Genomic DNA, 15,704 nt, shown 5'->3' on the forward strand with positions numbered 1-15,704 from the left:
GTTTTGACTCAGGATGTGTCTGATTTTTTTTATATTGCGGAGATGGAAGAAGGCAGTCCGTGAAACGTGCTTTACGTGAGATTTGAAGGACAAATCTTCATCAAAGACAATGCCAATATGTTTTACTGTGGAGCTGGAGTTCAAGGTAATACCATCAATAGTAGTTATGTCAATGGCATCATTTCGGATTTGTTTGGGGCCAAGTAAAATTACTTCGGTTTTGTCTGTTTAAAAATAAATAGTTGCAGGTCATCCATGCAAAAACAGCCTGGATTTGAGTTTGTCTTGCAGAGAGTCTTGAGGGCGGAGTCAGCAGTTGGCCCTGACCTATTTGCTGCCCTAAGCGAGATTTTAGTTGGAATTTCTTTTTTTCTTCCCCCCCTATTTACGGCACCCCCTATGGATGGATGCGCCCTTAGCATCCGCCTATACTGCCTATGTCACGGCTGGCCCTGAGAGGCCAGCTTGTAACAAATGGGGACTCGTCCGGGATCTTAAGCCGGGACCTCTCGCCTGGTGTCAGGGGTACATCCCATAACCGAGCCAGACAGCTATCCCCCCAATACTTAGGTTGCATTCACACCTAATAGTCCGCTTTTATTGTGAGCACCAGATGACAGTTTGTTACATTGTTTCATTTTTCAGAAGGTTCGGTTTGCATTCACACAGGCAAAACTCAAACGAACTATAAACTTTAAACACAAGTCATGTGCACGGAAATGCTGTTCAATACCACCTCCTTTAAGCGGACCAGAGTCCAGTTGTTTAGTTCACTTCAGAGGTCTCGGACTGCGTTCACATCAACCCAAACTAACCAAGGGGGTGCTTACATGCTGTAAAACGAATTCCACCGGACTTTACCTCTAGCCGAGTGCTATTTTACTCTAAGGAACTGAGTCTACCCTACCCACATTACAAATGTTTAAATAAACTGTCCTATAACAACGTGTTCCTCTGCGCATGATAGTTTCCATGCAACTAATGCTCCAACTAACAGAAACCAAAGTGGCATTAATGTTTATTTAAAGCCAGTTCATTTGATGTCATGCCGTTTTTTGTGTCTTTTTCTGGCCTACGCTTTAATGAAGCGTGCAGCAGATGAGCTCTGGGAATTCCCGGCCAAACAAACACTCTTGTTTGTTTTGGTGTATCTTGTTTTATAATCCAAGTTAATATAATACATATACAAATAATACCAACCAAGGCTGTGACCCATGAATCTGAGGTTATGTAGTATAAAAAACAATATGTAACAAATGTTAAGATTTAAATTATAATAAATTAATCTTGCATGGGATCGAACCAGCTGAGATGCAACAATTGGCGAGGGGTGCAAGTGTGGAACATGGGCAATGGTGATCCTTAAACTAAGCCTTTATTTTTATTTCAAATACACATTTGTAAAGCTCTGTCACTGCTTCTTGCACAGTGGCAATGCTATCGCAGTGACAATATCTGTCTGCTTTATTGTACACACCTGGCACAGTTCTTAAAACCCCCTTTGTGGTAGTTTAGACAGAAGTGCCACAGGTTTACATTTCTCAGGTTGACAGAATCACAATGTAAAACAATACCAGTGTTGATGTTAGCCCAGGTAAAATAATCTAAATCAATAAAGGTGTGGTGACATAATGCTGTCTTGTGTTTGGAATCTTGCTGCTTGCCCGTCTGAAGTAACAAAAAGATTAATCAACATGTCTCTGCAATTCGGTATTTTCCATTCTGCCTTTTAAAACAGCTTTGGTCAAACCTCTGCTCTCTGATTTAACTAATTACAGGCCTATTTCTAATCATCCTTTTCCTTTTGTGAGTCATTTTTAATGGTTGTTTTAAAATGGCAAACAAATGACTTTATGTCAGATTAATGTGTCTTAGAGAACCATGTGCAGTGCTTTGTTAAAAAGTGCCATGTTACATTTGAAATTGTGTGCCAGGCTGAAAATGTGTGAGCTTTAAAAACACTTTTTAAAAAAAATATTTTTGCAATTAAAAGAAGGTGGATTAAGTTGCAAAACAAACACACTTGTTACCCAAAGGAATGAATAAGAAATATTAATATATCCAACATCACCTTACTTTGAGGTCATAATGACTCGGAGAAAATATTCCAAGTTAAAATGGCAATCCAGACTCAACTATATTGGACTAAAAAGGTTTTTTGATAGATGGACTGGTTTTCCAGAATTAATAGAGCTAGAGTGTGTGACATCATGACCCAAAGTTTAGAGGGTCTCCAAAATCTTAAACCTGTTCTAAATCCCATAATACTCAGTTTTTTCAATATTTTTAGACGATTTCAGTTTTCTCAATGTCTCAATTTCCGACTAGAAAACTGGGTTGGATTTTATTGCCCAGTTTTTAATGAAATCCTACTTTAAGGAAATGATCAACTTTATTTCTATAGGTAACTACATAATCTGAGTGGAAAGATATGACATAAAAATAATAATTATTCAGTACATTTATTTTAGCTCTTTTTCCGAATGCTCAAAGCGCTTTACAATACATAATAAACATATCAGACATGTACCTCTTATCTTTCTCATCTGCATGTTTCCACTGGCTCAGATAAAGGAAAACAATACAATAAGTTACCATAGCTATGCAGATCACACACCAATGTATATAACCAATTCACCAGGGGACTATGCTCCTATTAAATGCATTGAACAAGTTAATGACATGATGTGTGAGAACTTTCTTCAATTAAACAAAGCTTAAGTTGTTTTTGGAGGCAAAGAGGAGTGGATAATTCTGAATTCTTTGTTTCCCCTTAAAAGGTCTGCCCTGGCTTAATGACACCAAAGCCCTAAGGAGGGAGTGCAGAAATCAAAACGGAAGTCGAAGTGTGATAAGCTTCAAGTTTCCTTTGACATTTTAAGAAACAATCTTCTCAAATACAAGGGAGCAGTTAAGGCTGCGAGAGTAAAATACTTTTCCAATCTAATTTCAAACAACTCCTAAAATATCAAGTTAATGGTATTCAGTACTATTAACTCTGTCATCCGCGACGCCCCCAGTACCAGCTTAGACATGTCTCCTGCTAAGTGTTAATACTTTTTAGATTTCTTCAATAGCAAGGTTGAGGATATTAGATTGAACATCATTCCCCCCCAGCCGTGACCTAGCCATCTTGCTAGTCTGTTCTTCGAAACTGGACTGCTTTCAACCCATCACACTACCCTCCCTTACAAAGATTGTTGCCACCATGAAACCTTCAACCTGGCCTCTTGACAGTGTCCCCACTGCCATCCTGAAGGATGTCTTCGACACTACCAGCCCCAGCATCCTCTCCATTATTAACAGCTCTCTGGCAACTGGTACCTTTCCAACCTGCTTCAAGCATGCAGTAGTCAACCCCCTCTTAAAAAAACAACAATCTAGACCCCACCCTGCTTAGTAACTACCGACCTATATCTAAATTTCAATTCCTCTCAAAGACTATTAAAAGGTTGTTTTCACTCAATTACAGCCCTACCTGCAGCAAAATAACATATTGGAAATATTTCAGTAAGGTTGTATGCCCCACCCTCTCAAAGAGTCTGCCTTGAATAAGTATATATAAGTGTATAATGACCTGCTCCTCTCTGCTTACTCCGGTGACTGTTCTATCCTGATTCTTCTTGACCTCAGCGTAGCGCTCGATGCAGTAGATCATGACATCTTAATACACTGTCTCCACTACGAGGCTGGTGTTGGTGGCACTCCCTTGGACTGGTTCACATCCTACCTCAAAAACAGAAGCTTCTCCGTCAACGTGGGCCCTTTTTCTTCACCCGTTGCTAGTCTCCCCTGCGGTGTACCACAAGGCTCCATCCTAGGTCCAATTATGTTCTCCTCCTCACCCAAAGAGTATATATGTTCAGTTTGTTGTTTTACAAGGAATATAAATTTTGTTAACTTTTACGCTGACTCACTCATTTTATTGGTTGTTGTGTGTTACTGTCTCCAGGTCCCCTAGACCTTAGTGGGGACGTAACAACTGCATTTGCATTGACATTAAGGGATGGATGGCACAAAACTTCTTGCAGCTAAATGAAAGCAAGTCGTCCTTTTCGGCCCCCCTGACTCATTCAAAGCATTTACCCACAGTCTTGGAAACCTGTCAGCCCCTTTTCAAACCCCATGTCAAAAACCTTTGTGATATTTGAATCTGCCTTTAAGTTTGACAAACAGTTAAACTTCTCAGTTTTTTGTATAAAGCCTTAAATGGGCAGGGTCATTTCTATGTTGTAGACCTCTTAAACCCGTATTCTAGCCCCAGGTTCCTCAGGTCGGCTAACATCGGGCTCTAGGTTGTCCCACGCTCCAAATGTAAACTCAGGGGCGACCGTGCCTTTTCTTTTGAAGCCACAAGACTGTGAGCAGCATCCCCCTCCCTATCAGATTGGACCCCTCCATTGACTGCTTTAAATCCAGGCTAAAACATACTTTTATTCCCTAGCGTTTGACTCCCTCGTTGGCTGATAGTGCCTATGCCTATGCATTTGTATATATGAGCTGTGTGTATTAATGTTTACACCAGTGTTTCTTTTAATTATTTATTTTTAAATGTGCTTTGTAAATAAGGTCAGCTGAAACTCTCACTTCTTTTAAAATCCAGACTGAAGACTATTATTTGTTGCCACTGCTTTTCATGAAATATCTTAAACTCAATTGTTATTTTTATTTTTGGATTGTATAGTTGTATTATTTTATTTAGGCTGGTTATATTTTTATTTGAATCACTTGGCTCTTTCATGACTGTTTTTAATTATATTTAAATGTCATTTTATAATGTGTTTCTGCTGCAGTTTATCTTAATGCTCCTCGTGTTTTTGTCTGTGTTGAAACAAGCTATCTAAATAATAGCCTTGCCTTGGACAGTTTAATTTACTGTAGCTACAGCAAAACAAATAACCTGGTCCAAAAAATGAACTAATATTTCTGATCAAACAGTCTAATATTTCTGATCAAACAGTCTAATATTTCATCAAGGATGTGTCAATATGTAATTTGTTGTGTCTTATGACAATCAAGTGTAAGTGTATACCGTCTAGACAAGGTATATAAAGAACCCTAACCCTTCCATGACTATCACGACTCACCTGCTGCAGCTGCAAGTACTACTTCATCTGATCATCACAGCAAGGTAAGGGTTTAGTTCTTTAGTTTGTTTTAAGAATCAAAAATGTAAAAGCTAGACTCTACACCTTGTATACAATGAATTAAGGATACAAATTAAATTCAACTTTATGAAGTTGTGACCGCTGCAAGGGGAACTCTGGTAAAAAAAAGTTAAATTTACTTTAAGTTTAAGTTATTGTAAAATATAAAACTTAAAATGCCTGATTCTTATATAGATGGCATCTGTTGTGTACTGCATCGTGCTCCTCTGTGTGACCAGTGGACTGTGGATGGACGCAGAGGTAAGTAATGTTTGTTATGCGTAGCTAAAGAAAATACAGTAATTAATACAAAATAATAGACTATATTTATTATGATCATTGTTCAATGGCTCAAATATGAATCATAACCTGGTCATTCCTAATAATGTGTTCTTTACACCCACAGGCAAAAGCTGAGGAAAAAGGTTGGTTGTTATTTTAATATTAGAGTCAAAATACAGCATCCAACCATTTTTTGAGTGCAGCCAAATTAAGATGGCATCCTATTGGACATCATCTGTATACTGCATTTATTGCTTCTGTTGCTCCCTCAATTAATTAAGTATTCATTTCATGACAATTCCAGATTGTGAGAGCTGCCCTCCTGGTTGGACTAAGTATGGCTCTCGCTGTTTCATCTACAGGCCTTATGCATATAACTGGTATACTGCTGAGGTACTAAAAATGACAACAATATTGCATTAACTGGCACACATATTGTTTGGCATATTCTCAAAAACGACTGACTGTGTTTCCCCACCATAGAGACATTGCATTGCCATCGGAGGGAATCTGGCTTCTATCCAATCGACCCACGACTACAACCAACTCCGACAGTTCGTGAAAACAGCTACAAAGAGAGATCTACAAGTTTGGGTTGGAGGCCATGATGCTGTTCGGGTGAGTGATTTATGTATCATGTTGTTGTATCAAACATAAACACTGCAACAATGTTATTTTACTCCAATCTCTGCTGCTTTGTATATTTAAATAAACAATGGCTTGAAATGGCTTTGTGAACATTTGACTACCACCCTGAGATTATTGACTTAATTCTGCCTGTAAACTCCATTATAAGAAATACTTTTACAACATAAAGCTTGGGAAACCGACAATAAGCCACCTTTTATAATCTCAAAACTTCAGGCAGACTGCTGATAATAAAGTGGGGGCATGTCACTTACCAACCAAACCAAAATGAGAGCTTTTTTACCCTGGGTTTTGCATCTCAGGCTACATACAGGCTATCTTGTCCTTTGGTTTATTCAGCCTGAGAGGAAGACATTAGTCAGAAAATGTGTTGTAATGTTTTTTCTCTCAGGAGGGAGTGTGGCTGTGGAGCGATGGCTCTAAGTTTAGCTTCGGAAGCTGGGGCAGCGGGGAGCCAAACAACCGTGGAGGAAAGGAACACTGTATGGAGATTAACTATGGAGGTAAAAAATGTGTTGTCCGATTTATTCATCGTAAAATATGTTAAGGAGAATTATCAAATAAAGCTAATCATTCCTTTTAAAGTGCTTACTAAAAAAATGACGTTACAATACATCTTTGCTTGTGTTTTATTATATTCATCATATAAATCTATTACGTTTTGTGTTTTCTTTGTCTACAGGTAGAAACTATGTCAACGACGCATATTGTGAATACGGGCGAACTTTTGTCTGCTCCTCCTCCCTGGAATGATGATGTCACTTCTAGCAGGATGTCAGGCCTCGATGACATCACTGTTTTGAAGATTTATCGACACTTCTGATTCACTTTAATATTTAATCAATAAACTGATTCATCCTGCTAAGCAATATTTCGGTTTAACACCAGTCTGTCCGGAACATGTATTTCTCTCTCTGTACTATGATGCTAAAGCTGACCAGCAATCCAATCAATTAAAGCATAACTGAAAGCTCAATGTTTCTTTATTTCTTGTTTTCTACATTTTTCATAAACTGGTGATGGTCCTGTTATTTGATCGTTTTCTCATTATTTGAGAACCTTCAAAGTAATTGGGAAATATTGTTCATTTCCACTCACTACAATGAGAGACATTACAGTCTCCTTATTTCACAGCTTAGTTTAATACTTTATTCTTATCGGTCAATTTCGACAATAACGTCTGTTATTGTTTTAAAATAGTAGAACATTGCTAAGGAGGCTCTGACTATACTGAAGGACCATGTCCAGTCATTCCAATATTCAGAAGAAAGTTCTGTCAATTTCACATCAGCTGTGGCCAAAACATTTACATATCATACTACATCATCATTAACGCCATGCAATAGAGAGGTGAAGTCCCGCCCATCTGCCTCCGACCCATGGGACCTTATTTCGGAAAAATTATGTATTGAAGGCAATGGAGAGAGAAAGATTGTCTTTCAACCCAGTTTGATTTGTGCAACGAATTACACATATGATGTTTGTCAATCTTTAAAAAATCATTTCCATGTCAAAAAAGTCACAGTTTGTCGTAAAACTGTTGAAATATAAGACTATGAAAAATACGCAACTAGAAAGACTACAAATCCCAGAATCCCGGTCCTGCATGCTGGCTCTTACGGGGAGTTAGAGCATGCTGGCTCTAACTCCCCTTTTCTGTATGTACAGCTCTCAACATGCCCAGACTTGGAGGGATTTTCACCTCTTTTAATACTTTTCGCCTCATTCTGAAAGAAAGAAGTGAAATGTGCCAACGTGACGGCCGACTTGGTGTGTTGTGCAAGACGGGAGAGTTCATTGAGCGGTTTCACACAAAAAAAAGTGTTACTTCACATTTTTACGACACATTTTAATTTTTTTGACTTGCAAAACTATCTTTTAAATTGACAAACATCATCTGTGTAATTCGTGGCACAATTCAAACGGGATCGAAAGATAATCGTTCTCTCTCCATAGACTTCAATGCATACTTTTTTCGAAATAAGGTCCCATGGAGGTCCCCCGGAAAGGGTGGGACTTCACCTCTCTATACTTTTTGAGCATTATGTTTATATTTGTGGACAGTAGAACATTCTGGATGCATGAAGGCTGAACTGTCCGCAGGTAAAAAAAGAAAAAAACGTTTTTGAAACCCATAGGGAAATTCACGTGTTAAAGCATCAAAAGAATAAGAGTGAAACAAAGGTCGGTACAGAGTTCGCACAGGGATTATAAGAATAAATATAAGAGTAATTATAGAAGTAACCTTTTTGATAGAAATAAGATCTATAACATGAGGTAAAACACTGGACAGCTGAATATCTGAATGTATACAGATATGAGTAAAGATATTCTAATATACACTACCAGTCTCAAGTTTGGACACACAAGGTTTTTATTTATTTTAATTTGTTCTACATTGTAGATTTATACTGAAGACATCAACACTATAAAATAACATATATGGAATTATTTAGTAAACAAAAAAGTGTTATAAAAAAATCCAGAATATGATTTATATTTAGCTGGCTACTGCAGAATGCTGTGGTAGCCATGCTGGTTAAGTATGCCTTGAATTCTGAATAAATCACCAACAGTGACACCAGCAAAGCCCCCCCACACCATCACACTTCCTCCTCCAAGCTTCCCGGTGGGAACCACACATGCAGAAACCATCCGCTCAGCTTTTATTCATCTCACACGACACGGCAGTTGGAACCAAACATCTCAAACAATTATCTTCTTGTTGTTGTAATCCTCACTCTTGGGCCAGAGCTAAGGCCTTCACCGGGACGCTGACAACTGTCATTCTGACCCGGCCGAAGGCTAGGGGCCGGTGTCGGAACTGCAATTCGTATCCCCGGGTTAGGGTGGAAACTACCCAGGGGTCGGAAGTGCAGGCAGCCCAGTAGCTGAGCTGCTGCTGGGAAAAGCGGCCGACGGCAGGCCCCGGGGCTTCAGGGCCCCGCCCCTTGGCCTCTGGAGCCCCTTGGGGGGCGCCGGTAAGGCGCTGAGGTACGAGGCTGCCTAGAAGATCGGCTGGTTGAGTGGGCCGCTGGGACCTCCGCAAACCACCACTGTAAGCTGGTGGCTGAGTGTGTCTGCTAGAGGGGCCCCTGGGCCTGCTGGGAGTGGGCACAGGCCTATGAAGACCCGAGAGCTGCTGCCTGGTCTGCCTAGCTTGGGCAGCACGCTCCAGTGCCACCAAGGGAGCTGCCCCAAACAGCTCCCCTGGCTCGACTGGCACACTACGGAGGACTCCCCTACATGTCTCCGTCAGAGGAGACTGCGCCAACCATACCTGGCGGTGAGTCTGCACCAGGAAGGAAATAACTCGCCCCAGTTCCCCAGTCATTAAAGCAAAGGCCTGCAGTGATGCATCAATGAGGCCCAGCAAAAGAGTCGGAGCTGGAGCCTGCCGCAGAGAGTTGGAAACGGCCAGCATTAAATGGGAGAGGGAGTTCCCGATACGACCCATGTGTGCCGCTGGGTCGTAGGCCTTACAGAGCAGTTCGTGTGACCCTGCACTGAGGCCGAGGGCACCTGGCATCAGGCCTTCTGTGTGAGACCCTCCCTCAAATGCTCAAGACCAAGGCAAGAGGGGCAGCGGTCATGGCCGTCCTCGGGCTCCAGAGGAGCTATACAGGCGCTACATGAATGAGCCATTATTTAGGTGGCTAGATGCAGGGTAACCGGGAGCGTGTGCGAGGTCACAGCGTTCACCAGCTACCTGCTGAACGGGAAGAGTAGAGCAATGCTCCTACTTGCCGAACACAAAAAGGGATGTAAATGTCCTACACCCACGTTACCAGCAAAGGGAGCAGGAGCGAGAGCAGGAGCGATAGCACTGCCTTCACCTAGCTGAAATAAAAATAAAATAAAGAACTGGGGCCGTATTCACAAAGGATCTTCGGGCTAAAAGTAGCTCCTAACTGGCGAATTTAGGAGAAACTCCTAAACATAATGGGCGTGTCAGTCTTAAATTTAGGACTCCTAATTGTATTCACTAAGAGCAATTCACAAAGTATTTTAGGCCTAAAAGTAGCACCTAAGTTTAGGAGAGCTTAAAAGTCCTCGAGAGGACTCCTAACTCAGTAAGACCTATTCACAAAGAATCTGAAAATGGCTGCGAGACGAAATGTTTTGGAGACAATGGAAGACTGTGAATTGATCAAGAGATATAGGCTAAATCGTGAGGGTATCAAACTTGTTGTGGAATTAGTGCGGGATGCAATAACATCCCCGACTAACAGGAATAACCCGATTAGTCCGGAAATAAAATGTTTGGCAACACTACGATATTTAGCAACAGGGAAAATGCAACTTTGCAATGCCGACGATTTAGGAATATCGCAACCATCAGTCAGCCGTGCCATAAACCAAACCATCAACGCGCTCTCTAGACCACATATCATCCAACAGTTTATCCGGTTTCCTTTGGACAATCAACAACTACACAGGATCAAAGCCAACTTCATGGCAATTGCAGGTATGCCCGGTGCGGTCGGTGCTATTGACGGGACGCACATAAAAATAATTGCGCCATCAAAAGATGAGGACGTGTTCGTCAATAGAAAGAAAGTACATTCCATCAACACACAGATTGTTTTCATTCATCATGATAGGGGGGCTTTAACGGCGGTATGGGCTGTTATTGAAAGTGTTTAAGTGCTGGAAATATGCTCATTGGATAATAGTTTGCGGGGTGCTTTTAATTGCCTCCTTGATTTTATGCAATTTACGTATTTGTATTGTTTGCTCTCTCTCTTTAACGTGAATATACAACGTCATTATCGTGGTCTGCACAAACTTGTCATCATGCGTGTATTCTGCTAACTGCACTGTCCATAACTATTTGATAGGAATACATTTCTAGCCTAGGCTATTTCCTTGTTTTTCGGTGATTTAGTGGGCTCGTTTGTGGGATGTTGCGGATGAGTTTCAGCGAGACCGCCTGCTCTGAACAACCAATCACCGTACTGACCGCTTCTAAACTCATGCACGAGAATCGACGTAATCCATAGCAACGGCGCGTCACTCTTAGTTCACTCTTAGTTCACTCTTAGTGATTTATCCTTAGTATGAGTAGGTCTCAGCGGCTTTGTGAATAACTTTTAAGAAAAAACTCCTACGTAAAATGTTTTAGCGCGAGTTAGGAGCACTCCTAGCGGTAAGATAAAATGCTTTTTGAATACGGCCCCAGGACAGTTTAGCCGGGCGGTTACTGCTAACAATCGGGCAACACGCTCACAAGGAGCGGGGGCGAAAACACTGCCATCACCGACCAAGCCGACACCAACCTGTCCGTCGAAGTTTTCCGCGTAGCCGGCCACAGCTCCTGGGGGACGGGTAGCCCCTACTAATAGTCCCGAAACTGCACGCAGCCGGCTGTAAGCGGGGAAATCCTTAGATCTAACGTTCCAACGAACGCTTGTAGGTTACAAAAATGCAACCACGGTACTCTCGCGAAGCGGGAAGATGAAAAGGAGCCGACCCGCTAATGACACCGGCCTATGTAGCCGTCGTCATGTGGGTCACAGGTGACTTTGTTGTTATTAGGTACTCGAACTGCGGATGCGTGCGATGGACATATCCAGTGCTAAAGCACCGCCTCTGGTGGTCAGTAGGGACGAAATAGAACTCAGTTTGCTGCTCTGTGATGCTAGTTCAAGCCAGATACTTGGCATCTCATCTGCAAGTTCATCAATTTTTGGGGTCAGGCTCTGAGCTGAGGAAATCCTCAGGATTGAGTTAAGGCGTGCGTGCAATATACCGGCGGGCCAGATCTAATAGAAATTAAACATTATCCTGCGGGCCGAAATTAAATCCACCAAGGGCCTGATTTGGCCCCCGGGCCTTGAGTTTGACACATGTGTTCTAGAGGGACAGTGGTGGATTAAAATACATTTTAGGTATGAAGGTGCCTGACCATTTAGCGCTTCGTAAGTTAAAATAAGTATTTTAAAATAAATTATGTGCTTTTCTGGTAGCCAGTGTATGATGCTAAAATTGGAGTGATGTGGTCCATTTTCCTGGCTGTAGTTAATATACGGGCTGCAGCATTTTGTACCATCTGAAGATTTGTAATGATGTGTTGGGATACCCTGATAGTAGGGAGTTGCAGTAATCCAGCCTAGAGGTTATAAAAGCATGAATGAGTTTTTCTGCATCGTTTTGAATCAGGATGTGTCTGATTTTTTTTATATTGTGGAGATGGAAGAAGGCAGTCCGTGAAACGTGCTTTATGTGAGATTTGAAGGACAAATCTTCATCAAAGACAATGCCAATATGTTTTACTGTGGAGCTGGAGTTCAAGGTAATACCATCAATAGTAGTTATGTCAATGGCATCATTTCGGATTTGTTTGGGGCCAAGTAAAATTACTTCGGTTTTGTCTGTTTAAAAATAAATAGTTGCAGGTCATCCATGCAAAAACAGCCTGGATTTGAGTTTGTCTTGCAGAGAATCTTGAGGCGGAGTCAGCAGTTGGCCCTGACCTATTTGCTGCCCTAGGCGAGAATTTAGTAGGAATTTCTCTTTTTCGTCCCCTCCTATTTACGGCACCCCCTATGGATGGATGCGCCCTTAGCATCCGCCTATACTGCCTATGCCACGGCTGGCCCTGAGAGGCCAGCTTGTAACAAATGGGGACTCGTCCGGGATCTTAAGCCGGGACCTCTCGCTTGGTGTCAGGGGTACATCCCATAACCGAGCCAGACAGCTATCCCCCCAATACTTAGGTTGCATTCACACCTAATAGTCCGCTTTTATTGTGAGCACCAGATGAGAATTTGTTACATTGTTTCATTTTTCAGAAGGTTCGGTTTGCGTTCACACAGGCAAAACTCAAACGAACTATAAACTTTAAACACAAGTCATGTGCACGGAAATGCTGTTCAATACCACCTCCTTTAAGCGGACCAGAGTCCAGTTGTTTAGTTCACTTCAGAGGTCTCGGACTGCGTTCACATCAACCCAAACAAACCAAGGGGGTGCTTACATGCTGTAAAACGAATTCCACCGGACTTTACCTCTAGCCGAGTGCTATTTTACTCTAAGGAACTGAGTCTACCCTACCCACATTACAAATGTTTAAATAAACTTTCCTATAACAACGTGTTCCTCTGCGCATGATAGTTTCCATGCAACTAATGCTCCAACTAACAGAAACCAAAGTGGCATTAATGTTTATTTAAAGCCAGTTCATTTGATGTCATGCCGTTTTTTGTGTCTTTTTCTGGCCTACGCTTTAATGAAGCGTGCAGCAGACGAGCTCTGGGAATTCCCGGCCAAACAAACACTCTTGTTTGTTTAGGTGTACCTTGTTTTTATAATCCAAGTTAATATAATACATATACAAATAATACCAACCAAGGCTGTGACCCATGAATCTGAGGTTATGTAGTATAAAAAACAATATGTAACAAATGTTAAGATTTAAATTATAATAAATTAATCTTGCATGGGATCGAACCAGCTGAGATGCAACAATTGGCGAGGGGTGCAAGTGTGGAACATGGGCAATGGTGATCCTTAAACTAAGCCTTTATTTTTATTTCAAATACACATTTGTAAAGCTCTGTCACTGCTTCTTGCACAGTGGCAATGCTATCGCAGTGACAATATCTGTCTGCTTTATTGTACACACCTGGCACAGTTCTTAAAACCCCCTTTGTGGTAGTTTAGACAGAAGTGTCACAGGTTTACATTTCTCAGGTTGACAGACTCACAATGTAAAACAATACCAGTGTTGATGTTAGCCCAGGTAAAACAATCTAAATCAATAAAGGTGTGGTGACATGATGCTGTCTTGTGTTTGGAATCTTGCTGCTTGCCCGTCTCAAATAACAAAAAGATGAATCAACATGTCTCTGCAATTCGGTATTTTCCATTCTGCCTTTTAAAACAGCTTTGGTCAAACCTCTGCTCTCTGATTTAACTAATTACAGGCCTATTTCTAATCATCCTTTTCCTTTTGTGAGTCATTTTTAATGGTTGTTTTAAATGGCAAACAAATGACTTTATGTCAGATTAATGTGTCTTAGAGAACCATGTGCAGTGCTTTGTTAAAAAGTGCCATGTTACATTTGAAATTGTGTGCCAGGCTGAAAATGTGTAAGCTTTAAAAACACTTTTTTTTAAAACAGATTTTTCCAATAAAAAGAAGGTGGATTAAGTTGCAAAACAAACACACTTGTTACCCAAAGGAATGAATAAGAAATATTAATATATGCAACATCACCTTACTTTGAGGTCATAATGACTCGGAGAAAATATTCAAAGTTAAAATGGCAATCCAGACTCAACTATATTGGACTAAAAAGGTTTTTTGATAGATGGACTGGTTTTCCAGAATCAATAGAGCTAGAGTGTGTGACATCATGACCCAAAGTTTAGAGGGTCTCCAAAATCTTAAACCTGTTCTAAATCCCATAATACTCAGTCTTTTCAATATTTTTAGATGATTTCAGTTTTCTCAATGTCTCAATTTCCGACTAGAAAACTGGGTGGGATTTTATTGCCCAGTTTTTAATGAAATCCTACTTTAAGGACATGATCAACTTTATTTCTATAGGTAACTACATAATCTGAGTGGAAAGATATGACATCAAAATAATAATTATTCAGTACATTTATTTTAGCTCTTTTTCCGAATGCTCAAAGCGCTTTACAATACATAATACACATATCAGAGATGTACCTCTTATCTTTCTCATCTGCATGTTTCCACTGGCTCAGATAAAGGAAAACAATACAATAAGTTACCATAGCTATGCAGATCACACACCAATGTATATAACCAATTCACCAGGGGACTATGCTCCTATTAAATGCATTGAACAAGTTAATGACATGATGTGTGAGAACTTTCTTCAATTAAACAAAGTTTAAGTTGTTTTTGGAGGCAAAGAGGAGTGGATAATTCAGAATTCTTTGTTTCCCCTTAAAAGGTCTGCCCTGGCTTAATGACACCAGAGCCCTAAGGAGGGAGTGCAGAAATCAAAACGGAAGTCGAAGTGTGATAAGCTTCAAGTTTCCTTTGACATTTTAAGAAACAATCTTCTCAAATACAAGGGAGCAGTTAAGGCTGCGAGAGTAAAATACTTTTCCAATCTAATTTCAAACAACTCCTAAAATATCAAGTTAATGGTATTCAGTACTATTAATTCTGTCATCCGCACCGCCCCCAGTACCAGCTTAGACATGTCTCCTGCTAAGTGTTAATACTTTTTAGATTTCTTCAATAGCAAGGTTGAGGATATTAGATTGAACATCATTCCCCCCCAGCCGTGACCTAGCCATCTTGCTAGTCTGTTCTTCGAAACTGGACTGCTTTCAACCCATCACACTACCCTCCCTTACAAAGATTGTTGCCACCATGAAACCTTCAACCTGGCCTCTTGACAGTGTCCCCACTGCCATCCTGAAGGATGTCTTCGACACTACCAGCCCCAGCATCCTCTCCATTATTAACAGCTCTCTGGCAACTGGTACCTTTCCAACCTGCTTCAAGCATGCAGTAGTCAACCCCCTCTTAAAAAAACAACAATCTAGACCCCACCCTGCTTAGTAACTACCGACCTATATCTAAATTTCAATTCCTCTCAAAGACTATTAAAAGGTTGTTTTCACTCAATTACAGCCCTA

General features: G+C 40.9%; 1 protein-coding gene and 1 long non-coding RNA gene across 2 annotated transcripts in view; one reads left to right on the top strand and one right to left on the bottom strand.

Annotated features, from left to right (window-relative positions):
• Window positions 1-15,704, bottom strand: part of LOC307037344 — a 147,485-nt gene that overhangs the window by 26,860 nt on the left and 104,921 nt on the right. The gene's annotated exons all lie outside the window — the stretch shown is intronic.
• LOC307037341 (galactose-specific lectin nattectin-like) lies at window positions 5,114-7,053 on the top strand. Its single transcript, XM_079678153.1, has 7 exons — window positions 5,114-5,131; window positions 5,343-5,408; window positions 5,554-5,572; window positions 5,734-5,822; window positions 5,913-6,047; window positions 6,469-6,580; window positions 6,760-7,053. Exons 2-7 carry the CDS (start codon window positions 5,343-5,345, stop codon window positions 6,828-6,830), a joined length of 492 nt encoding a protein of 163 aa, XP_079534279.1. The 5' UTR covers window positions 5,114-5,131; the 3' UTR covers window positions 6,831-7,053.

The sequence above is a fragment of the Notothenia rossii genome (assembly GCF_949606895.1).
Source record: "Notothenia rossii genome assembly, chromosome: 4".
Lineage (NCBI taxonomy): Eukaryota > Metazoa > Chordata > Actinopteri > Perciformes > Nototheniidae > Notothenia > Notothenia rossii.

Coding starts and splice junctions, on each gene's coding strand:
- LOC307037341 (XM_079678153.1), top strand. CDS start 5,343: ATGGCATCTGTTGTGTACTGCATCGTGCTCCTCTGTGTGACCAGTGGA. Junction 5,823..5,912: donor ATAACTGGTATACTGCTGAG/GTACTAAAAATG, acceptor TCCCCACCATAG/AGACATTGCATTGCCATCGG. Junction 6,048..6,468: donor GAGGCCATGATGCTGTTCGG/GTGAGTGATTTA, acceptor TTTTTCTCTCAG/GAGGGAGTGTGGCTGTGGAG.